Raw genomic sequence first — 25,757 nt, forward strand, 5'->3', positions numbered from 1 at the left:
CATCATGGTGTGAAACAGATCAGTGTTACAGAACAGAGAAGTCGAAGAAATCTGTGATTAATCCAAAATGACTTCCTATGAATCCTCTGATCATGCGTGATTCTTTAAATTCGGACACAAAGGCAAACATGAAAGCTATACACAGTTCCATCTTCGTTGTGATTGTTTATGTTTTGTTTATTTTTATTTATTTGCACAATTAAAAGAAGACACATACAAAAAAAATAGCAAAGATAAATAATATAATGTGCAGGAAGAGGCAGAAAACTCAGAGAGCAAAAAATAAGAAGTTTAGTAAAAAATACTAAATTGACACATATAAAGACAATAGCTGATACTAAAAATAAAATAACATAAGAATATACAAAATTAACAATTAATATAAATACAGTTAATATATAAACAGAATTCTATAGTACAAAATATGAATATGATGTGTATGGACACCTACTCTAAGGGAATGTGGTTGAGCATGATGAGTATAATTAAGTAACAGTGGTTAAAAGTTTTTTTAAAAATCCTTTATAACAGTTTTTCGCTACATGGGAATAAATATTCCAGAATGTGCTGCTCCTGAAACAAATTGAGAATTGACTTCTACAGTAAAACATTTAGGAGGATGAAGAAATAAAGTTTGACAAGTTGAGTAAGAGTGGACCTGTGAATTTAATTTGAAGTAAGACTTGAAGTGATCAGGGATATTCCACATTGTATTTTATACAAAGAAACAGATATTTGAGAGACATTGATGTGATAGATATTCAGAAGCTGGAGTTTCTGAAACAAAGGAGCAGATGAGACGTGTGGCTTTTAGTTGCCATCCTAACAAAACGTCTCTGAAGTAACAACATTTTATGGAGAGTCGTAGGAAAAGTACTAGCCCAGACTATTAAACTGCATGTGTGCAGAATTGGGTGTTTTTACTGGACCCATGATGCATTGCAGGGATTACACCAAAAAACTAAGAGAACACAAGATAGGAAGTCTTTAGCAAGAAATGATCTGACTCCTGCGTTAAGATCAGGTGTGAGATATACCGAAACATATATTTCTGTGCTCTGCAGGTAATCTGGTTGTTGGATTAAGGTTAAAATAGAGGAACATGAGTCTGTTTGGATTCTGAAAGGCAGCATTTGTCTATTTTTTCTCTCAAATGTGGACAGTAAAGTATGTGCTGCAGTAAAAGTCCTGTTTGTAGTTTCTTGAGGTCACATTTGGATTATTTTGTGTAAAAAATCTGAACCTCCTACAGCCCACGTAAGTTGAAGGCTCCTCATAATCAAAGATATATATTTGTTTGATTACATGTTGTATTCTTGAATCAGAACACAGTTGTGAAACAGTTTGACAATACACCTGCCGTCATTTCTCCCTTTAATACAACAAACTCAGTCAGGGGTTAATACATAGAAATCCAATACCTTTATTTTACATTCATACATCTATAACATTGTACAATAATTTTAATGCAGTTAAAAAAGCCCAATCCAAAAACAAGTCCTGAAGATTTACAATGATGAATTTGCATGTTTTAAGATTGGTGACGAGCATTTAAAAATATATACACACACTCACACGTACACACACACACACACACACACACACACACACACACACACACACACACAGAGGGATGTAGGACGAGTGGTGTCCTTGAGTTGTACCTTAATACAGCCGGGCTGACAGGAGAAGGATTCAGTCAGCTCAGAGAAAGGCACATTGAATACACAGTGTATGTACAAACGAAAAACCTGAACACTTACACAACTTTACTGTAGGATCTAGAACAATGACCAAAAACTGTAAACCTTCACTTATGGAAAACAAATCAACAGAAACACATCTATACAAATACGTCTGAAGCAAAATATTTTCTTGGTCATAACAAAGCAGTACCTTGAAATGCATTTCAACACTTGGATTAGCTCTGCCAGCAGAGACAATCTCACAGATATAATTACACAATATGTCACAATATTTATGCAGTTGCCCACTTCATGTGCGCTGACAACTGGTCCGAGAGTAACTCATGCATATCCTTATCAGACAGCAGCAGTCATCTGATATGTTTTACACTTAATCCGATTACAATGTCTTTTTTTCCCCCGCTCTTCACATGAAAATGGCAACTTGACGAGGTGCAACATGTACGTACATCTACATAAAAATGTATAGACAACTCTATACAGCCTCAAATCTCAATATCTTAAAATATATGTACCACCCGTCGATCAAAATTTTCAATACTTTCAGAAAAGTAAGTTCTCTGATATAAAATACTGTATTTTCAAAAAACTGATTGTTTACATTCCTTCCCTCTCAACAAAATAAAGCTTTATATGCGTACTTTCAAAGCTTAGAAACACTTCCAACATACATATATATATATTTATATTCATATCTAGATAGAAACAATAAAGTGACTAAGACGCCGTATGTGGCTCTACGTTCACATGTAGTGGAAACCCGTTTAGAATGGCGTAAACAGCCAATTGAATTGTCTAATGAACACAGTGTGGCACTACAATTTTGGATGATTGTACAAGTTGGGGTCTTTAAATGCCAAGGTCAAGATTGCCTCCTTTGAAAAAAAAAAAAAAAGTTCCCTTCTTCTCACTCAGCATGCTTTCGTCAAGTCAGTCGGCATGTCGGGTGTGGACATGCGGTATTGGATCTTTGTGTTGGTGATGGCGCCGTGCTTCTGTCGGAGATGCAACCGGAGCTGGCTCTTGTGGCGGAAGTGCAGGTTGCATTTCTCACACTGAAAAGGAAAAAAGGGGAATTGTTATTCAAAAGGTATGATGACCATCCAAGCATTTTGTTCCAAAGATGCTTTTAAAAATTCTTCAAGAAGCTCAAAAGCTTACATGATAGGGCTTCTCTCCCGTGTGTATGCGCAGGTGGCTCTTTAACGTCTGCAGGTGGCGGAAGCGCGTTCCACAGATCTCACACGGATACGGCTTCTCACCCGTGTGAATCAACACATGGGCACGCAGATGAGCAACCTGGAACACGAAGAACAAATCATAAATCAAATGATCAGACAGACGTGAACATACAGTTCAGCAACTTTTAAAGAGCACTTATCATTTCAAGGTTTCCAGAATTACAGAGTGCATCGTTGTGTTTGTTGAATTCTAAGACGGGAGATATCCGGCATTCACAATCCAAACAGCAAACACGTCCAAGCTCACAGAATCCAGCCTCTAAAGTAGGCCAGGTGTGCAGTTGTAAAAGTACATTCCTTTCATTTCTTTTGTTTTAATCTTGAAATGAGTTGGCAAATCTCTGGTTTACACTCCTCTGACAGCACATGAATCAGTATGCGTTGTATAAAAGCCAAAAAACCCTCAAGGATGTTCTGCACCATAATTACAGGCCCTTTTGTAAAGCTGAAAATAACTTAAATAACACATAATTGGAGTTAAGTATTAGTGCTGTAAGTCCTTACACAATAGGGAGGGAAATGTTAAATATGCTTGATTCAGATCTGTGTGTCTGAGTGATCTTACCTGTACAAAACGAGCTCCGCACGTCTCACACTTGTATGGCTTCTCTCCTGAGTGGATGCGAGTGTGAGTCTTGAGGTTAGCTGGTCTGTTAAACTGAGCACCACAGATATTACAGCGATACGGCTTCTCTCCTGAAAAACAGGAAACGACAGGAAAGAGGATAAGAACCCAGCAGGAAAGAAGGGAGGATCTGACGAGGCGTTACATGAGTCTCTTTGGCGTACCTGTGTGGACGGTCTTGTGGCTGGCGAGGTTGCCCTTGTAGCGGAAAGCAGCCTGGCAGCGGTCGCACTTGTATGGCTTATCGCTGTGAACTTGGAGCATGTGTTGTTTCAGAGCTTCGTCTTCGGCAAATTTGGAGTCGCATTCGTTACAGAAGAACGTACCATTCTCTGTTCAGGAGAGATCACAGTCCCAGTTAACTCCTAACTCCAAAAGAGATGATAACTTTTTAAACTTGTGTTGTTAAATATCTGTTAGAAACTCACCACAACTGGAGTCGGAGTACTCGGAGTGCATCTCTGCCATGTCCTCTGTTAGGCGGGCCCTGGACGTGTTGGGACAGATTTCGGAGTGTTGCGGGGACGGGGTGCCGCAGGTTGAGCAGTTCAAGCGGCTCAAGTAGTGTGGAGGGTGGCTGTCACTGCCCCTCAGAGATCCATCTAGTGCACTGTAGACCAAAACAAAATTCAGACGCAATCAAAAATCTCAGCTCGAACACACTTCTCATAAATTAAAGTCCCTAAAATGAGCTAAATGATTCCCTGATATCCAGCTCTGCACATTTCATTTGAAATAAAACACCCTCCACTTCATCTTCTTGTTTTACCTTAAATCCTCCCGGCACCTCCTACATTGATTGATATGCCCTATTACATGCAGTTCTTGTAGAACATGCAACTGTGTATTTGAACAAAGCCTCACCTGCTGATGATGTTGTTGAGACGGCTGGCCTGGGGCACAGGTAGGTCCTCGCTGTGATCGTTGCTCTTGCTCGTGCTCTGCGGGTCGAGGTTCTCCGAGTCACTGGGGTGGAGGTAAGGTTGCATGCTGTGTCTCTGAGGTGAACGCAGCCCGGGATCCCGCAGCCCCACCTCCTCCTCTTTAGCGCTCTGATTCAGCACGATGAACTTGTACTTCTTCCAGTTGCGAGCTTTGGGGTCTTGCGTACCTTGCGGGTTTTGCACTCCGCCTGTTTGGGAGAGTCCAGCGTTCTTGCTGCTGCTGGACTCTGTTGGGGAGTTGGGCTGGCAGTCTGATTTGAGGGGGCTCTGCGGGCTGCTCATCAGACTCTTGCGTCCTGTGGAGGAGATACCAAGAGGGTAGTGCTGATGGATCAGGTCTTCCTCTGCCTGGGGAGCGTGATCTTTGCCCAAGTCTTTCTGATGCTCGAGGGTCAACACAGGAAATGCACGCTTCCTTGTAGCGAGAGTGATAGACTGGCTGACCCCCTCGTGGCTTTCCTTCCTCATCTCTTCGTCTCTCCCTACCTCCCTGGAAGCGTAGGTGGTGGAGTGAATCATGCTGGAGGAGCTGGTGCCGATCGCCCTGCTGTACTCTGCCCTGATGAGGTTGGCGCTGTCGTGTGGAGAACAATGCTTGTGGTGCAGAGCGCTCTTTGAGAGGTCAGCAAAAGCGTTTTTGGCGTCAGTGAGCTTGCAGAGAGGGAAAGGGAACCCTGGCATGGGAAACTGCCCGTAGAGATGGTAGTTGCTGGGGGTGCTGACCCCGTTGAACATGTTGGAACCGTAGGGCCTCCCATCCCTAAACGGAGCTACGCGGCTGTGCAAACTGTCAACAACATCATGGGGCCGGTAAGCATGGACATCCTGAGGTAAAACCAACGGACTGACCAGAAACTCGTCTCTGGGCAGCTTGACAGCCGCATCACTGCGAACAGAACGAGACAGTTAAAATCACAACACACGCAAATAAAGATGCAGTAGTCTGCTTTACAATGGAACCTCGTGGTACTAGAATTAGACGGTTAAAAACAGAACACACGCTGGGGATGAGGAGTTTGTGAAGAAGTGTTTGTGCCAACCTGGATTTGATGAATCTGTGGCAGGTGTCCACCACGTGGTCCATCTGCAGGTAAATGGCTGTGTTCATGATGGCCATGATCAGACTCTCCTTTAGTGTGAGACGGGATGTGTACATGAACTCCAGCAGGATGGCAAAGCCCTCTGGGTCCACTTTTGGGTCCAGACTGATCGCATTAAGGTTGCACTTGTGAGAGTCAGTAAAGATGGTGTAAAACAGCCCACTGCATGCACAAGAGGAAAAGACACAAACATCAGCCACTTCATCTTCACACTACAGCAGAACAACTTCATCATAAAAAACTGAACACACACCTGCAAGCCATGAGAACAGTCTTGTGTGCACGAAACTGCTGCCTGTTGACCAGGATGGTGACATCTGTGAGGATATCTCTGCTGCGCAGTCGGTTCAGGTTGAGCAGGACATCACTTGCATGGCGTGTGAACTGTATGCAGCTGTCTGCTGCGCAAGCCATTTTGTCAAGTTCTGCAACCAAATAGAGAAAACAACTTCAGATTATTTCACAAAAGGCTTTGTTGAGATTTGATCTCGCTCTTAATCCATTCCACAATTTACCTCCGTCTCTGAGACTGGAGGACGGGTCATCTTAAGGTAATTTAACGGGACTGAAATTATTTATGATCCTTGATGTGGCAGACTGAGAAACAAATACAGCTGCTCCTCCAGAAGGAGGCGCCATTTATTAAACAAACACTGTCTAGACATTTTAATTTCTTCCTCCGGATTATTTCTCTCCCACTCACTTTTTCTCTGTTTAAACCACTGGTTGACAAGATAATGTAACTAATGAGGATGGGAAGAGAAAATGCAGCAGATTTAAAAAGGTACAAGTTAATTAAATATATTTATGATGTCATTCTATAATAATGGTCATGTTATTAAAATACTTTTTTTACATTCGTTTTTTAAAAATATAAAAATACAGACCTCATCAAACCCGGACTGATAGAATAAAACATATCCCCACATATAAAAGATAAACTCTCTGATGAGTCCTGTGCACTTTTTTAATATATTGGCAGTTTTAAATCATATCAGTGACTCTAACGGAAAAAGTTTGCTCAGTTTTTTCCTGCAGCCCGGCTCAGTTTGATTTATTCTCTTTAACTATGAACAAGCAGAGAAAATACAAACATCAGTCTGCACGGGAAAACTTTTTTTGCACAAATTAATAACAGAACTATGAATTTAATTTCAACCCTGAGATGTCCTCGCTATGCTTTAATCTTGAAAACAACCCGGTGCAGCTGGCAGGGTTATACAGGAACACTTCTCTATAATAAAACCTCTGACAGCGGCTTGTTGTGCAACCCAGCAGCAGCGTCCTGGACTCACTGCTTCTTTTTCACAACATGTCACAGAGCATTCCAGGTCAAATACTGCGTGGACATTTAAACTTCTGTTTGATTCACTCAGGACTCAGTTGGCTTCATATCACGCATCTACGGATCTATGATCTCACACTCGGTGTCAAGACTGAAGTGTGTAACAGGACACGTCCGAAAATAGAATCAGAACAGCATGCAGCCTATGTAGACACACAACCTTTGATCAAAACGGATTTATGAGCACTGCTCGGTGACTAACAAAGATGTAAACACTATTTACTACATTCTCAGGAAATTGGCTGAACAACCAAAACATCAGTCCACCTGCGTTTAAAGAGGACTCATTAAAATGACAACATGCGTTCCTTTCAGCCCCAAAACGCTCCGACATTTCTACTTTTATTTTTAATATAATTTAATTTAATGAGCGAATTTTTTTTGTCACCAAAATCTCTCAGAGTGTGACAGAAACGAGGAACACTGTGCAGGAACAATAAGTGAGAGCGCATCTCTGTAAAGCCTTTCAACTTTAGTCTGTGCAGCGCGGGTTCACAGTGGAAACATAAGATACTGTCTCCAGCGAAGACGTGTCATTTAGTCTGTACCGTGGAAACAACACACACACATCAACACTCATGTTTCCGCTACAATGTTACGGTAACACAAGGGCTTGTTCGGCGCTGACTTCTGCGCTCTATTAGAGCAATTTACCACCGCGGAGTCAAATCAGCCTGAACCTGAGGGCTGCCATGCTGACAGCAAACTTCATCTGACAGCTTGGACACTTCCACGTACAGAGAGGCGTTAAATCAGCGCGCATATACAGCCGCTGACTCTCTTTAACACCGCCAACTATGTTCACCCGAGAACCACGAACTGAACCCGGGCGCATGAGCCTTTCCGCCGCTTCAGATTCTCATTCTCCTCGCTGCGCTGACCGAACCAGCGCGTTAGGATAGCTTTACAACATGACTGTGCGTCTGAGCGGCACGGTGGAGCGTAGGGAGGGAGGCTGCTGTCAGACCCCTGCTGTCAGACAGAACCCTGCTGTCACACAGACCCCCTGCGCTCCACCGCGACCAGCGCTGCGCCCGAGCCGCGCCGAGCCGCACGGTCTGTCAGGAGAGACGCGCGCTGCCTGTCACTGCAGGAGCCACTTCAGAGTTTCGACTCTGCACTCCTCAAACTGCCAGCACACAGTCACACACAGCCCCGGCTTCACAAACATACAAACAAGCACAGATGAGACAAATAGTTCAGTCTAAAATACAGCAGCGACACACAGCACATAACAACTTCGCGCCAAATAAGAGGAAAAAAGGAATTTAAAAAATCACCTGGTAGCGCTTTCCTAGAAACTTCTTGCATCACCACTTCTAAGAACCCCAGTTCTAAGAATCAGACGAGCACAATTCTCGGAATTTGAGCCCGAGATCGTACCACTTTCCCGGGGCAGGGGAGAGACGGTTTTTCCCCTTGTGGTGAAAACAACTTCTTTACAAAGCAGCTATTCTATAAATGACAACACACACTGCTTCATTCGGAGAGATAAGTGTGGAATAAGTGTTTAAAAGAGGGAGAAAAGAAGCTGTATTTAATAAAATGAAGAAAGAGACAGTTTAATAGTGGTTTAAACCCCCCTGCTGTTGGTTTGGTCCACAGTCACAGGACGTCGAGCCCGTGACGTCACCAGTTCCTTAAACCCAGCCCCCGAAATTCTCAGAACTAATTTATATTCTATGATTTAAGCAATGTATGCCCTCCGTCGCATTGAACACACAGACCCGACATGTACAGCACAGACCGACATCTTAATTAGCCTCATGCAGACACCGGTGCGCCTTCTGCTTCTTCTTCTTCCTCCTCTTATTCATTTGTGTTCACATTGTCCTGCAGGTACGCTGACTTTAGACGGAGCACGCTGCGACTCAACACTGTGGGTTTGTTAAAGGAAAGCTTTCACAGCTTTGTTATTCTCAGGTGTGCAGGCACAGCGTGGATGGGATTATTTAGCGGGTTGATATTTTGATTTAATGTCAGTGCATGATCATTTAGCACGTGTTGGGTTGAGTATTTGTATTTTCATTTTCACACTGCTGATTTTAAAGCGACTTGTAGAGGCGAGCGTGTTTCCGGACAGTGGAATAAAACAGGGTTGTGCTTATTGCAGAAAAGTAACTAATGATTATGTTGAAAACTTGTTGCATGATAGCTTCGTGCAAAAATTGACCCTGCATAGAAGTTCTGTAAATATTTTTGACTTTAGTTATAAGCGCATAAGCGTGCAGATAGGTGGTGCATTAATATTTAAAATGCTATTATACACATTGTGACATTTAATGCCTTGTTCAGATGTTGTTGATTTTAGTATTTAGAGTATTACAAGCCTTCATAGTGTATCTGTCTTAATTTGAGAAAGGTTCCTCTTCCTTTAGAGATGACATTTAATTAGAAATGAATATCATACTTGTGTAATTGTCCATGTGAAGTGATGTGCACTTTGTATAAAAACGTTACTCATTGAAATGCAAAGTGAAACATTCCTGGAAAATTAATTGAATGCATTGCTGTGATTTTTCCCTCCTACCATTTAATTTAAGGCATGTGTACTCCCTGTTGCATCATTTCTCAGAGTTGGGCAAGAATAAACGGAGTCTTTTTTTCTCCTAACTTTTCAGCTTACTGGTGTTGTGTTTTACTTCATGTTTCTTTCAGATGAAACCAGCCAGGCTTTAGTACAGATCAGTTGCATCAAATTGAAGTTGAACTATGTAGTCTTTTTTTTTTTTTATCCCTGCATGGAGAAAAGAAGTGGTGTGATTTCACCAATTAAATGCTTTTTTATTCAGGGTGTGTGTGTGTGTGTGTGTGTGACAGCGTGACAGCAGCTGCTGAAAATGTGTATGATTTTCATGAGCTAAGGGAAAGCATTTCATGTGAGTGACTCACCTTGGAAACTTTGTTTGTGGTGATTCCAGAGCACGGATTCCCCGTCTTTTCTCACGCCGTTCACACCATGGCACAGAAGGAGCATTTGCTGAGCTGATGATAAATGACACAGATGAGTTTTCACAGTTAATTTAATGATTTATCAGTGCACATTATGAACAAGCGAAAGAGTTGAGTGTAATCTTTCAAAATGTGTCTTCAATCCAACGTAGTTTTAATATTACAAAATAACACAGAAGCACTGGTTGGATTTAAATGCTCTGGTTGCACTGATTAATCTTTAAATATTTGTAAAGATCAGCGTACAAACAAAGATTAAAGCTTGAGCTCCATTTAAGTAAATGTTATTAATATGAATAATCAGGAAACACAACACACGCCATGTTCAAGCATACAGACCTTCATCTGCATCCATTTATTTTTCAAACTATCCATAATCACCTTTTATTTAATATATAGTCTAAAAGGAATATCTTGTACATGTTGTGCTGTTCAATACTTTTATTTTGTTAATCAACACCAAAGTGTTAAAAGCATATCAAGCTCCAATCTTCATTTTCAAGGTAATATTATTTCCCCATATTTAAAAAAAAAAGATCAACTTTATACCACGGCCATCCCAGAATATGCAATGGGTTTTAATTTACATCAGAGGCACATTAGAGGACATTAACCTTTGCCATCAGTCTACGACACACAGTGTTATAAGCAGCCAAATGAATCAGCTGCATCTCCTCTCCTTTCTCTTTCTGTTTAACCCTTTACATGACGACACACTCCACTGTAATGTAACCAACGTGTCCCTGTGGATTGCCCGCGCATCCGCCCATCTGGATCCGGCATCCCACTAAAAACACTCCAGGTGTTCTCAAACCATTTGGGAACAAAAAAAAAATCTCCAAAATAATTAAGACGCGCGCTTTTTACAGCAATCTCCTATTCAGCACTGCCAAATAAAGACTATCTTGAGCTCCAAACAAAGAGCAGCGTCAACTTTATTTCAATCCACTTGGGGGATGTTTCAGGCGCTCCAGCACAGTTATGCATAATGCACGGCCATAAACCATCTAGGAGTTAGGAGAGAGATGTGTAATTTACCGAGGCCCCATGCTGCGCCCTGCTATAGAAGGATGAGATAATTACTGCAAATCCTTGGCAAACTTTTACTCAACCATTTCCTCGCAAAAATAAATGACCCACTTAGAGAGGACAGAGGAAGAGAGCAGGGTGGTTGATCAATATCCCCCGGTCTGAACTGATAGGAGTGACACACAGGGCACACTGTCACATTATGAACAGTGTATCGGTTAATCCTTGATCTCCATTCAGGCTGTATAATTAAACAACGGGTCAGGACGTCAGGGTCTCTTTGTTTAGGCGGCACGCCGCTCAGAAACAATCACAGCCAAAGCAGGTTGTGACACTGATTCAAGGCTGCTCGGCCAGTAACAGCTGCACATTAAAAAAAAGGCTTGTACACTTCTTCTGACACAGTGTGAAACATCTCTGAGCCGTATCATTGCCTCCACTCTGTGCATGATAGGTCATTGAATAGAAATGCCCACTGACAAAAGCCCGAGGCCCGGAGGTTGCCTCACTTTTTTTTTTCATAAACTGCACACTTTTGTCTCGTTTCACAGCAAATTTCTGCCAACTTCAGTGTTCATTGTCAGCAAAGATGTGAGTGTGGAGTTTTGTTCTGAGAGGCATGATGCAACCGAGCTGTAACACCAAACAGATAATGCTGTTAGCTACAGAGGTCTTTTTAGTTCCTTTCTTTAAAAGAATTTCTTTTTATATTGTTAAGTTTCACTTTTTTAACTCCGTGCATCCCAGAAGCATTTTTTTTTCTGCTTTTGTCCACAACAAAGTCCTCCATTTGTCAAACACTATTCCCTCTGCAGGTCTGAATTGTAGCACAGTGCATGTCTATATAAAAGGATTTGCTCCTCTCGTCTTATTGTATCTATTTGTATATTTTCCTTGATCTCCTATTTGAGCAGATCATTGAAAACATATTGCATGCATAATTCACAACGTCAGTTAAAGAACACAGCGTGTAATAAATAGATGCAGTGAAAAATTCATTGATGGCACTTCAAAAGATTTCTCTGTGCAGGTAATAATGAGCGCACGTTACTTGGAAGCTTGCCTCTTGCTTTTTTAATTAACAGACGAGTCGTCTTCTGACATGAAATCATGTCTGTCTGTAACAACGTGTCTCTGCTCTCACTCTTCAGGTTGAAAGTTAGGTTTCATCGCACTTGACAAGGATGAACACAGTGGGAGATTAGCAGTAGTAGGAAATAATAGAGATGAGGAGGTCACACTTAAATAAAGGAGTCCCTTGATTACCTGAGCTGCTGCTAATATGGTCGTAAAAATGAACATTTTGGAAACACACTCTTCAGGTTGTTTCAAGTGTTTCCCTCTACCTTAATGCTTTAATGGGTGCTCAGAAGTGATGCATTTGTTGTAAAACAGCATCAACAGAACTCTAGCGGTCAATAACAAGGCTCCCCGGGCACATAAAAGCTTTGTTGAAGACTGTTTTATTCTGCTTTATCAGTTATTTCAAAAAGAAATCACACACACACATCACAAGAAAGAGAACTTTGGAGTAAGTTTGTCTGTGTGCCTGTGTGTGCGAATAACCTTGAGTTCACCGGCTTGCCTGTGCAAGCTACATGCTAAGGTTATAGTCAGAGCAGAGGCGTGTTAGTGGGCTAGAATTCCAATTTAGTCAAATCAAAGCATGTAGATTCAGGACTTTCTCAAGGCCAGCGGAGAGGAGCCAGGAATGTAGCCCGCAGAGTCGAACTTGATGGAATTTTCCACGCATACCAAGAACAGTCCCCTGCCAGTGTGCCATCTTCTGGATGATGGGTCACTAACTTCTACAACACGTTAGGATATACAATACATGATTGCAGTAATAGCAACCATCCCTACAAATCTTCACAGTCTGAGTGTTTGCACTGTTTTCCTCTTTTCTTTCACATGCCCAGGGCTGCAAAATACAGAACTCCAAGAGCACATGAGGAGGAGTTAAAATTTGGGACAACTTCTGCACAAATTAGATTCAAAGCTTCAGCATGTGTCTCTGCATGGTTTCAGTCTGTACTCTGACAAAGGTATTAACTGTCTGTTGCAGGAATCTTTTAAAAGCAAAATATTTAAACGGTAAACAAATGGGTCTTATTTCTTTGCACCACCCTCAATAATGATCCAATAAGAATCATCTGTTTGAATCAGCCCACTTTCTCTGTCACAACACCTATCAGAGAGTACCACGCTGCTGATCTTCAGACCAGATGCCATATGAAAATGCCAAAAGATTTCCTCCTGAATTATTCTTATTTTTTGTTTCAACACTGACGTTAGGGAAAAAGACCGTGTAAAAAGATGGACAGCATGGCAGCTCCCCGAAAGTGAAGAGCTCCCCCTTCTGACTGGCAGAGGTCGCATCAAATACGCTTTTATAAAACATGGTTTCTGCCATTACAGTCAGCTCTTATCATACTGATTTATATGTGTTCATATTTCTGGGGCCTAGCGTACTGATTGAGAGCTCTGTTCACAAATATGCCTCCTTCTCCTTCTAGAGAAGCAACAGTAAGAGAAAACGTAACAAAGAATCCACATAAGAACTTACACCACAGCAGCTGTTCATTTCAAACCTGCACAATATGTAGATTGTACCTACTAGAGGGATCTTTGCTTTTTAAAGAAGTAAGTTGAATGTGTGTTTTTGTGAGCAGTGAGGGGTGAGAGGTTAATACCGCAGCTCAAACAGGTGATCTTTACAGCACAGACTCTGGTACCAAATGAGAAGATGCCAGCATGCTATAAATGAGCTGAAAAGCAGCATTGATTTTTCATTTTATTCTAAAGGAAATAAAAACAGTAAACAAGTTCTTGTTTTTTCTTGTATTCCCTCTATGAGTTTTATGTAAACTGAAGACAGTTTCAATGACTATCAAAATTATCCTCAAGTAAACCAAGGTCTCGTTTACCCATTACAGACACTCCAGATTTTATCGCGTATCTTTTATTGTGTTACTTTCTGGGGCAAAGCAATCCAAAGTCTAATGAAACCTTAAATGACAAGGTTTTCTGGAATGTATGGGTGTGTGTTCAAACCAGACCCTGAGATAGCATTATTTGAGTATTCTCCATCTTTATATAATCAAAGTCTCTCTGTGCAGAGCACTATCATGTATGGTATGGTAATTGCTAAGAGAGTGATATTAAATCTCTGGAAGTCTGACACTGTGCCCCAGTTCAAGACCTGGCTGTCTGACCTCACCTGTGTACTGCACATGGAGAAAATCCGGTATGGCATGATGGGCAATCTTACCAAATTTTTCAACATCTGGCAGCCCTTTTCTGATTATCTTACCCAATTGGACAGAGTACCCTGACAGTGTCTGATTTTACTGCTCACCACTTACCTCTCTTTAAAGATTTTTCTTAAGAAATATTGTGCTAGTGATGCCATGTAGAATAATGTAAGCCCTGTTTTGTTTCGTTTTTTTTGTTTGTTTGTTTGTTTGTTTTTCTGTCTGACTTTATTCTTTACGCTCTGTAAAACTTTCTGAAAATCTTAAATGACATAGAAACAACTAGATGTGGGAATACTGGATGTGAAGTTGAATATTGGACACCAATGGACTGAAATCTTTGTGAATTTCGAAATAAATCGTATTCATTGCGATCATTTTTTTAACACATGAAATTAATTTTTTATTTCGTGAAAGGCCCACAATGTCAAATATTATTAAAATGTGAAAGCAAAGGAGTCACTATGAGGACATTGTAAAGCACAATCATTTGGTCAGACCTCTTCTTCAGTTAAAGACCCACATATACTTTAATGTGAGGCCACTAGAAATAAAACCATTGACTCATTTCAACAAAACATTTCAATGTTTATCAGAAAAAGTCAGGTATGTCTGTAATCTATAATGACTGAGATAAATGTAGTTAGACTCCCATTCCACTTTTGTTCTTCTTCATCATCGTTTTCAGTAATTGCTCTTACAGCTCCTATAAGGAACTTCTGGTTTGTGTCAGTTTTGGCGCTCCCTGTGGACAAGTTTGAACCTCTCACTCGTCAATGGTTTTATCTTACACTTGTGCAAGACCTTGTTCAGACAAGAACGACCCCATTAAAAACAGAAAGGGTATTTTCTTTGTGTTTAAAAAAACAAATCTGTGTTCATATGACAGCGCTAGGATAACGATCCGTGTGCACATGACTGAAACCGATGGAGTATGCGTGCCAGACCAGTAGCTGGCAGTATAACTCAGTAATGAAACGCCACTGGAGTACACTACTGCCAAAATGTGGCAAAGACCTCACCATTTTCACAAGATCAAGACAAACATTTTATCATTGATATAAAGTTTACAACAATAATATAGCTGGAAGTCATAAACAGTTACGATAATTAGCGTAAAGTCATAGATAAACAGCTGAAACTGCTAATGCTGTGGATAATCGGTTTAAATGATTCACTTAAGTCAAGGGTAAACAGCTGAAACTGATCACGTTAGCGTAAAGCCCCTCTGAGGAACTCTTGATTTATGTTGATTTTGGCGCCCCCTGTGGAAAAAGCAGGCTACGTTGATTTCGTCCTGTACATGTGTGGTAAGGATTTCCTTTTTTTTTTGTTTAAGTCATATTTTGGGGCTTTTTTGCCTTTATTGATAGCACAGCTGAAGAGAGTAGAATGTGGGGAAGACATGCAGCAAGTTGTCTCGGCCAGGAGGCGAACCGGCAACCTCTGTGACGAGTACTATAGCCTCTTTATGCTTAGACCGCTAGGACACCAACACCCCATAATAAGGGTTTCTTGGCAAAATATCCCCACTGACTTTCTGTTAACAGTCATGTGTTTCCCTCATCGAGAGTCTTTGCCGTGGAAATATAATATGAAAAAAGATTGTATCAGCAGCGTGTACATAATGATTTGGTGTGACACCTTCCCCCACCAGAGGTTTCAAAATCACTCCTCTAGTTAACGGCTTGGCTTGCATTGGTGGGTCATAAAGAGACATCCTTGTTAATTTCACTCTGTTTCACAGCCAGTTTAAAAACTCATCACAGGAGCTTTAAAGTCACAGAGAGACTGTTTAAATTACTCTTTTAAATTAAAGCAAAAATCTACAACATTGGCCTGATGTAATGTAAACCTGACCAAATTAATGCATGCACTAACAAAACAAATATTTTTACAACAAAATGTTCTAAAAGAATGTTTTTCAGTGTCTCTATATCCATTAAAGCAGCAGAAATACAAAACCTTAGTAAAATGAGTGGTGTTTATAAAGAGGTATTTAATTATAATCTGCTAAATGCTGTAATCTGATGTTGCAGTATGACAGATTAAAGAGGTCAGGGTGCACTCTTCTGGTTGACTGTCGGGCATAGTATTTAATAATATGTTAAAAGGCTGCTTGATGCTCATAGGGTGTCTCTGGATACTCCTCTCTCGATGTGTTTGAATGCAATTTGCATATTGTCCAGCACTTTCATGACAAAACAATTAAATGTAACCTCAGATAGGCATGATTCAGTGATTTTAAGGTCTCAGATTGCCTGTAATCTGCCATAGCAGTGACTAATGTGAAAAGGACTTCATATAAAAATGAGAGGTTTGATTTCCAGATTTCCATTTGCATTGTTTAGGCAATAGAGGTAACATTTGTACTGTATTACTACTGGACCGTGGAAATCTTCCAATGTCAACAAGTCTACAGTGACGTAAATGATCCAAAGTCGCTAAACCAGTTTCAATCCTCTACTATGCATTGGGAACAACCAACACTATATTTGATCTGCAGGGTTTGCCACAGAGACTGAGAGGTTGAATTTGTATTTTATACAAATTTTCTCCTCATATCGACCCACTAACAGCTGTGTCTTTGTTATTGGAGACTCAGGTCTCATGTCACGCCCTCAGTCAACTGTTACGACTCTCCTAACTCAGTCATCACAGCCCAGTCTGCTTCCAACATTATCTATTTCTCGTATTTTACATCGCTCTCACTGCCAGGTCACAGCAGCCGCCTGCATGTAATTCCGGCAGCCTTTACTGGTCCACAGGGCTGCTCAAACAGGAACTACACAAACCTCGCTCCTGGCCAGGGTTCAGCAACAACATCACACAAAGCACCAACAGCACACTCGTCACATCAACCACCTCAGCTCTCTATCTGTATTCTTCATTGTTAGAAAAGCACTTCAGTATGTGTGAAATTGAAATGTAATCTTGTAGCATTTTTGAAGCTATTAAATATAAAGATTGTATTATAGCACAGGAGGATAAGTTGCTGCAGCTAACACTTTGTAACTGAGACGTTCTTCTTTGGATAGTTTGATTTATGATATAGATTATTCTGAAGACGTGGACATGGCTTTTGTTTCCAAATAAAATGCAGAAGAACCTTCATGTTGCATTTTTATGAATGGCCAGCAGGGGGAGACTCTATTTTTTGCAGAGAGGAACACGATTCTCTGAAAGCGTATGGAAAAATTAGCCTGTTTGTCTTATGATCTATTACCTCAGTAAACTTCTTCCTAATGTGTTCATTGTCTCAATCACAGTTTTCAAAGCCCTAGTAACACGAGGTTATATCACATGTGGAATCACCCGCTGATGGTAGTGTGCGGTTGATAAGCGAAGTCTGTAATTTACTCAACTTTAGCGACATTTCTGATTGAAAGGTTGAAGTGCTGCATGACATCCACCTCGTCTCTGGGGGCAGCATCACGCTCTACAGCGTACAGCCTGCTGGAAATCCATAACAAGAAGAAGATGAAGAAAACTTCTACATCGGATAAACTTCCACAAAAACATGTGAAAGAACTTTATGTTGCATAAAGTTTAAAAGCTACCACAAAATACAGCAGTTTCTATTGAGCCCGACTCTCAGCTTTCCCACCTTGGTTTCCAGAAGTCGGAGAAAGTGTCTGCACAGGAAATTTAGAGGTTGCAGAGGAACAATAAATAAAGTGCAGCACTCTCTTTTAATTCTATACAAAAAGGTAACGTGGTGAACCTTGCTTTTTGCCAGCGACATCGCCCTTATTATGTTTACCGTTAGCACTACAAAGGCAACAAACCTGTCTGAAAGACAGGAAATGTTCCTTTCTGGATGCTCAAAGCATGGCACCCATTTAATCACTCTTCCACACCTCTTTCTTTTCTTCTGATGGATTTTAGTTTGCTCTTTCTGTGTATGCGTCTCCGTACCGTGTAGAGAAATGATCTTGCTGAATGTGCATCTAAAATGCGCTCATAAACTTTTACATTGTCCAACACAGCCTCCATCATTTTTGACATGGAAAGGGGCAAAACAAGCTGCACAGACCCTTAAAAAATACTGTCCCAAATTACAGAGAAGAATGTTTAGAGGACCAGAGGAGGACAGAGGACCCAAAGGTGTTTGCTGATTTGCCCTGGAATTTTTACTTGAAAGGGATTAACAACAGTTACTACGAATTATCAGAGATCCTCAGGTAACACTGATCCCGTGTGAATACCTCAGTAAAGCATGGTGTTTATTTTGTGAATGTTTGGTGCCTTTAAGAGATAAACAGGAAATACAGGAGGGCTTGCTTTGCTATCTGCAATTTTTAAGGGCCTGTGTCCACTGACGGCAGCCTTTGCATTGGCAGTACCGTCTACCTTAATTTCAGGGCCATTGTCTCCAGCGCTAACTTCTACCACCCCTGACACTTCAGTCTGTTTAACACTATTCTGTTTGCTTGATATTTGCTGTCCAAGAAAACCTTACAAAAAAAAGGTGAGAATATTTGAAAGGAAGCTTTACCTGACAATAGCAGCAGCTCAAACCTGTTAACTGTATCGTCAAATACATGTGATTGGTTTCTCCTCTGCCAGGCAGAAGAACATGTCAGTACTTTACTTCACCATCAGAATGCTCATCTGTTTTTGCTCTCATTTTGACTGCAACAAAGAACATTTTCTAAATAGAGCGTTCACTTACACCACCATTGGTGTTTGGGTTGGAGTTTCTTAGATTCAGCTAAATCACGTCTGCAGGGGTTGATAGCCGAGCTTTCATGCTGGTTCTCTGGCTGGTTTCTCAACAAAGGGGCTGAGCTGACTGGATCCACTGTGGGTAATACACTTACAACTGACAAATACCTCAAACAACCCCATTTCAAAAATACAAACTATCCCTTTAAATCTGCTGAAAGGACTGATTGCCCTCTGCTTTAGTGGGAATGATGTTTATGTGAATTATTCTATTTGGGAATATTTCTACTCCATACAATGTTCTCTTGTTATGCAAGTGCACATTCCTGACTACACCGGACTTTATCATTTTAATGTTTATTTGATATGTGTGTCTGGTACATGTTTTTATTAGATATTTGATCTAATTTGTGATCATGCATTCTCCATCTCCCAGATGACGAAGCTGTCCTCTAGGAATCAGCCCAGGACACCACAGAGGGAAAACATGTGAGCAAAGACCTGGATGCCAGCTTACAAACCAGCAGACCATGGGACTGTCCTCGAGGGGAAGATGGTGCTGTAAGATTTTTATGTAACCGAATAACCTAAACTACCCTCATGAACTCATAGTAAACCTTCAGAGCACTTCATTAGGTTTTCACAGAGCTGGAAAGCAACAAACCTTCAGTGTCAGTATTTCAGACGCTCAGTGTGCTGTTACAAATGTATGATAGTGACATGGAGAGGATGCACATCTACATGTTTACCATCTTGGATCATGAACACTTTTCTTTTCTGTATTCTGTATTTGAAAGGGTTTGGACCTTCATTGTATTTGGTTTTGGATGATCTGTTATGTGTCACCGTCCTCCCAAGATTTTTCTCTGTTAGTTGTAGTTAAGTGTGCGGCTCTAACTTTGGTGGATATGTGTTTTGTTCTCCTGATATCATCCTGTCATTTGTGTTCTGCCAAACTTAGAGCCTTTGAGAAAACGTCTGTGTTTTTAGCAGGAGCTCTACAAGAGGAGACACTGCATTTCACAGTGGTTTTGAATTACTGTATTTGCACTGTGTCACTCGGTGTTTGAATATTCATTTCGATAATTTCTTCTTCTTTCAAATTGTGTGTTCATGAAATTGTTGGAATCTGTTTTTGTGCATGATTAACAGCATGACTTTTGCACAACTGTGCCTCAGGGTGATCTCAGTGAAAGGCCTCTCTTTACTGTGCAGATTTATACAACACTATCTCACACATGTTTGTGAGGATGGCCTCAGACAGTCCTGCTGGTGACGGAGCATGAGGTGGTGGATTAGGGCTGTAACTTATTGTTATTTTAGCAATCAATTTATCTGCAGATCCTTTTTTACAAAGTATCGATGAATCATCCAGTAGTGAAAACGTCGGAAACGTGTGAGCAATTCGCTGAGCAACGTCCTGATACAGATTCTTCTGGGAATCAAATCTCTCCTTTAGAAATGAAATAAAAGACCTGTCACCTGGATCAAGGTTCAAAAGCACTACATCTTCATATCGGAGAGGTACAGTTTCCAAAACATCTTCAGTCATTTTTGGGCCATTTTGCCTTTATTAGATAAGAGAGACGCAGGAAAGGTGGTGAGGAAAGGTGGTGAGGAGAGTGGGGGATGATATTCAGCGAAGGGCTGAGGCAGGGAGTCAAACCAGCGGCTGCTGTGTTGAGGACTTTAATGTCGGGGTGCACATTAACTGCTGAGCTAAACTAGCACCCAAAAATGTTGTATTGTTGTGCTTTTTTAACCTTTATTGATAGGACAGTTTGAGAGAGAGAGACAGGGAATGTTGGAAGAACGTGAGGGATGACATGGTTAATAGACTGTAATTATATTGTGCTTTCCTTTCTGACCACTTAGATCACTTCTACACAACATTTACTCCACATTCATACACTGATAGCAGGCTGATAGATGGCTGCTTTAGGAGGGGGCCATCAGTATTGACTAATCCCATTCATATGCATTCTCACACCACTGACTAGTCACCTCAAGCAATTCAGAGTTAAGTGTCTTGCCCAAGGACGCTTCGATATGTGAAAACAGGAGCTGATATCAAACCAACTTTAAAACTGAGCAATATTTGCACAAATGCACCGGATTGTTGGACCAGGAATCTCTCCTGCAACCAGCATGACAAGGACTGTAGCTTCTGCACATGGGGCGGCGCATGCTCTACCAACTGGGCTAATTTGGCAACCACAAAATTTCACAATTTTTGCTTGTAAAGTTACCAAAATGATTTGATTGGTTTTTGTTGATTGCTTTATGGAATAGATTTTACTTGGAAGCTCTGCAGGATGCCGTAACATGTCATTGTGTTGTTTTAATTCTTAATAAAAGTACACATTTTAGAGTTACCTTTTATTATGGCAAGCCCGAGGAACACCTGTGCAATAATCATTCATTTGTTAAGTGCCAAATAGAATTTTTATTTGAGAAAAGTTAGTCTTTCACATGTTCTGAAAAAAGTATTGACTCTTTGGTTTGTGTGTTTATATGCTAGTTTAGCAGGTTAGCAAGTACAACCTTATTAACTCAATGGTTTGACACCTGAATGGACGTGGAAACATTCTCTGTACAACATACTGTACGTCAGTTTCACAGGAGGTTATTTGATTGACTGCACATTAAAAATAGCTTTAAGTTGATCTGACTGAGTTAGGGTATTTCAGTAAATAATATGTAAAGATTTTTTTTTAAATATGACGCAAAAATCATGCAACTGATGTAAACATTTTCAACCTAATCCAACAGATTATTTTTTCCAGTGCATTAGTCCATAGGTGTATTTTCATGTCAGCCTTTTTTTGGGTTTCCTCCAGCCAAAGCAGTAAATGGATTTAAATCCAACATGGAAACATGGGATTGGCGAGGATGAAAGCAATCCCACCAAGCCCCAGAAGTCAACTGCTTTACCAAAAAAATAATTTATAAAAACCCCTCAAACTGCGAGTACTGACATGGAATCAGGAAGAGATAGCTCCAGCATTTTTATGAAATATCAAGGAAAAGATATGCATAATTCATGAAATGCACATGTACATTTAAATTGTTAATTTGAAAAGAGAACTGTTTTAAAATAAATACCATGACCTTTTTTCCTTTTTCTTTCCCTTTATTGTGAAAGTCTCTGGTAGTTTCTGTTCAAATAAATCTTTAATTGTATTTTTTTCTGTTTTTCTTTTGAAACTTTGTCATGTCAACACCTACGCTGTAATTCCAGCTCGACAGCATTTTTTCCTCTTCAAATCTTGATATACTCCCACTCTGTATTTGCTAGAAACAAATCAACTCGTATAACAATCAAGCCTTATTATTCTGCACCTTTGCCAGTTTAAAATGCAGAAATGACTTATTTTTGATTTCAGTTTCTTCTTTCCAATGTTGGACAGCCTAACTGTCTCTTTACACCTCGCAGCATGTATAAGAGGAAGCTCGGGAAAGGCCATATGAAAGTGCTGATGCAAGAAAGAGTGACACCTTCTGTGCTCTACATGTTCCCATTACTGTTATCTGATCTACAACACACAGACGCTCCTGATATCTGCTGCTATATTTTGTGCATCCATGCATTGCACTGCAAGCATATCCTGATAGTGTGATGTGAATTAACAGTGAATCAACCTCTGCAAAAATATCACAGGTTGCATTGAGTAAATACAAATATTCAAAAAGGTTATCTGAGCTTGAATGCTGCTATTGTAAATGCAAAAAAGTTTGCTTTTTACACACAGAAAGTGAAATGAGTTAAATTAAGTGTTTCTAACGTCTTTTGTGCAGACAGGGACAGATTCTCAAAAGGTTACGAGAAGAAGAAAATCAGAAGTGAATCAAAATGTTTCAGAAATTGTTCAGATCTCACCTCAGCTCACATTAAAAGTGAAGATGTGAATTTAGCTGTAACTCAAGGTTCTCTAAAAATGTAAGAGGTTGCGTTTTGTAAAATCAACAATCAAAACCTTGAAAACTGAAAGCCGGCAATAAATGCAAAAAAAGTTTCACAAAAGGTGAAATGAAACCACCTGTTTGTGTTTTGACTTCTTTCCTGTAGACCTGGACAGATTTTAAGGTTTCACCTTGCATGAAAATCAAAAGTGAATCAAACACGTTTCAGAAGTTGTTCAGATCTTATCTCAGCTGACATTAAACATCTATTTTACATTTTTTTACCTACTGTAGATAAACCCGTGAGGGCACAGTGACTGTGCTCGGGACTCCCATTTGCTTATCAGATGTCAGTTGATTTATCATGTGCTCTGACGCTGTATGTCCTTTAATGTTGCTTTGCATGTTGCGCTTGTTAATGCTGTGACAGAGTTTGTGATTCAGCGTTACATTGATCTGATCTGAGATAAGCCCACCTTCATAGAGGCATATGGAAATAAATTGATTATTCCCCTCTGTAAATGTCAGCCGTGTGTCTGTCCTCTGTAGGAATGTTCTTTGCATTGGTCACCTGTGCAGGTGTTTAATTCAGGTGTTTGTACAGAGGTTCATTTAAAAACAAATGATGTATTTGTCTTACTTCAGATAAGAGATGACACGTGGATGCACATGTCAAAAAAGTGCATGCAATTTGATTATCACAAACATTTATAATAAGAAAGTATAATCGCTGATAAACATGTATTTGTAAAACAATGTGCAGTTTTTAATTTCAAACAAGCTCCTAAGTACTTGCTTTTCTCTTTTAATGTCATATTAAACTTACAAACACTGAGTATAAAGCGATCATAGAGTCATTTATGTCAAGTTCAGAATATTTTTTGATAATTTGAACATTTAAAAAAAAGTTAGCTAAGAATGCATTCTCCTCTGCAGAAATATTTTGCTGCACATTCATTAACCTCATCTGCACTTAATACTTGTCATCTTAACTTGCACAGGTGTCAAGAAGCAGAACAAAGAAGTCTCACCTTTTTTCTGCTGGAAGGAGTGAGGCATGATGGGATCTGTAGTGGGAATCAGGATGCAGTGCCGAGCCTTGAATTCAAAGCTGTGAGCCTGGTTCAGGAGTTCAGGAAGTGAAGGGGGCCTCTTCTGCACTCCCAAAAAGTCTTTGTCAGCGATGCCAGTCACTGAGATCAGTCAACTTTCTCTACCTTGACTTTGGAAAGATCCAGAGCACTGCAAAAAACACAACCCGCCTCACTGTCTGCACCAGAGTTTTATTTTTCTGGCAAGGAGCAGGATGATCCAGGATGCAGAGTCTGACTGGTGCCCGAGCCTCCCTCTGAGTGGCAGCTAAAGCTGGAGGGATGAAGCTGTCTTCAGTGCAAAAGGGCACCGATTCTGTGTGCGGCGGTGGCGGAGCAGCTCTGGTGAAGCCTCGTGTCTGTCATTGTGCAGCAGGATGGGGATGCTTGTGGAAAGGCGGGCACGGCAGCAGGGCTGAAGTGAGTCAAGCCGACTGAGCACGCTTCATGTTGGTTGAAACGGTCCACAGGGCAATCTCCTGCTCTCTGAGCTGATAGGCCGCCTGCACTCTAGCGTTCATTGATTGTAGCACTCGGTCGCTCCACTTTTCCACGAATGCTAAAACCATGAGGCAGGCTCAGTTTTGGGGAAAAAAAGAGAAGAGATTAACCAGCCTATAAAATAATCCCAGTTTTCTATATATAATTCATTTCAACAAGGAGGCTAAAATCCCATTAAGCCACAGGAGCACAAACGGTAGACTAGCAGTGCATTTAACATGGAGAACTCTTGGAGCTCACAGCCATCTGCCAGATCAGAGTTTTTCATATACGCCAATGACACATTGTTTTATAAACAGTGCTTTTATACAACAAACATTTCAGTGTCCTGGAGCATTAATCTACCTAAGCTTATCTCAATCCATGGAACTGGATATTGCTCTTTATAACTTGTCTAGTGGAGGGGGGGTTATTACATCACACCAGCTGTCACTTCAACCTGCCACAGCCAATAGGAAGGTCAGAGACGTGACTGCAGGAGGGGAAATTAGGGAGGAAAATCCTGAAAACAGTAAATTACATTTTGGGAAATGTTCCTGTCCTCGTAACATTCATTCTAAATAGTTTATAGCAAAATAAAACAACTAGTACTTAGCAGCATGTTATTCAGATGTTATAATTTGTGTTGTGGTGTGTTGCAATGTGCAAGTTGTATTGTAGAAAAGGAATAGAAGAGATGAAACTCCTGCAAACAGAACAGAAAATGTTTGCATAAAGGCTTATAACACTACGGCATTTCTAACCCACACAGTGATATAAAGAATTAGATTAAGCTGAAAACAATGAAGGAGAATAATTTCTGCGTTTGTAAATGAAGACTTGCAAATGTATTTGTCATGCAAAAGATTAAATTGGACATGTTGCTATCAGCAGTGTTAGTCAAAGGTTAAAAAGTGCACATACAGGAGGGAGGCAACTGAAGGAAACCCTTAATTGAGTGCAGCAGTTTTGGGACAATGCCTCGATCAGTGAGGCATTGTTTTATTTTATCACTGATGGCAATCTTAAATAATAAACATAGAGCTGCAGGGTGTTAAACTCAAGTAAAGAACACAACAATTATTTTTTAATCACAAACAGCAATATTATATTTTGAGATTGAAGCTGCATAGTATTGAAATATTTTGTAGTTTGCAGTTGCAAAAGTGCAAATCATGTGGTTGCAACAGATGAAATCATGCTTGTGTTTTGATTGCTGTATCACCAATGCAAAGTGGAAGAACAATGTGGCTGCTGGAGGGGAAGTAAAGAAGGAAAGTATTAAAAGAGTAAATTCAAATTCTGGGGAAATGCTCCTTTAAGTGCTACATGTTTTGAAGTATTATATAAACATACATTCAGGATGAAGCTTCTTGTCATAAGAAAGATTCATTTGTGTTTCGTTGTTTTAAGGTGTAA

At 40.5% G+C, this 25,757-nt stretch overlaps 1 protein-coding gene across 3 annotated transcripts; it reads right to left on the reverse strand.

The window, feature by feature from the left end:
• Positions 1-1,405: 1,405 nt before the first annotated feature.
• bcl6aa (BCL6A transcription repressor a) lies at positions 1,406-24,755 on the reverse strand. 3 transcript variants are annotated; one of them, XM_034677856.1, is made up of 10 exons: positions 23,799-24,755; positions 9,854-9,946; positions 5,870-6,041; positions 5,557-5,778; positions 4,437-5,402; positions 4,001-4,182; positions 3,737-3,904; positions 3,513-3,643; positions 2,868-3,005; positions 1,406-2,761 (listed from the first exon to the last, which is right to left on the reverse strand). In XM_034677856.1, the coding sequence occupies exons 1-10, from the start codon at positions 23,824-23,826 to the stop codon at positions 2,618-2,620; spliced, it is 2,244 nt and encodes a 747-aa protein (XP_034533747.1). In that variant the 5' UTR covers positions 23,827-24,755; the 3' UTR covers positions 1,406-2,617. The 3 variants fall into 3 exon arrangements, with proteins under 3 accessions (XP_034533747.1, XP_034533754.1, XP_034533763.1); XM_034677863.1 differs by lacking the exons at positions 9,854-9,946; positions 23,799-24,755 and adding an exon at positions 8,242-8,306; XM_034677872.1 differs by lacking the exons at positions 9,854-9,946; positions 23,799-24,755 and adding an exon at positions 6,132-6,352.
• Positions 24,756-25,757: the final 1,002 nt, after the last annotated feature.

This window comes from Notolabrus celidotus, chromosome 2, assembly GCF_009762535.1.
Source record: "Notolabrus celidotus isolate fNotCel1 chromosome 2, fNotCel1.pri, whole genome shotgun sequence".
In the NCBI taxonomy this organism is placed as follows: Eukaryota; Metazoa; Chordata; class Actinopteri; order Labriformes; family Labridae; genus Notolabrus; species Notolabrus celidotus.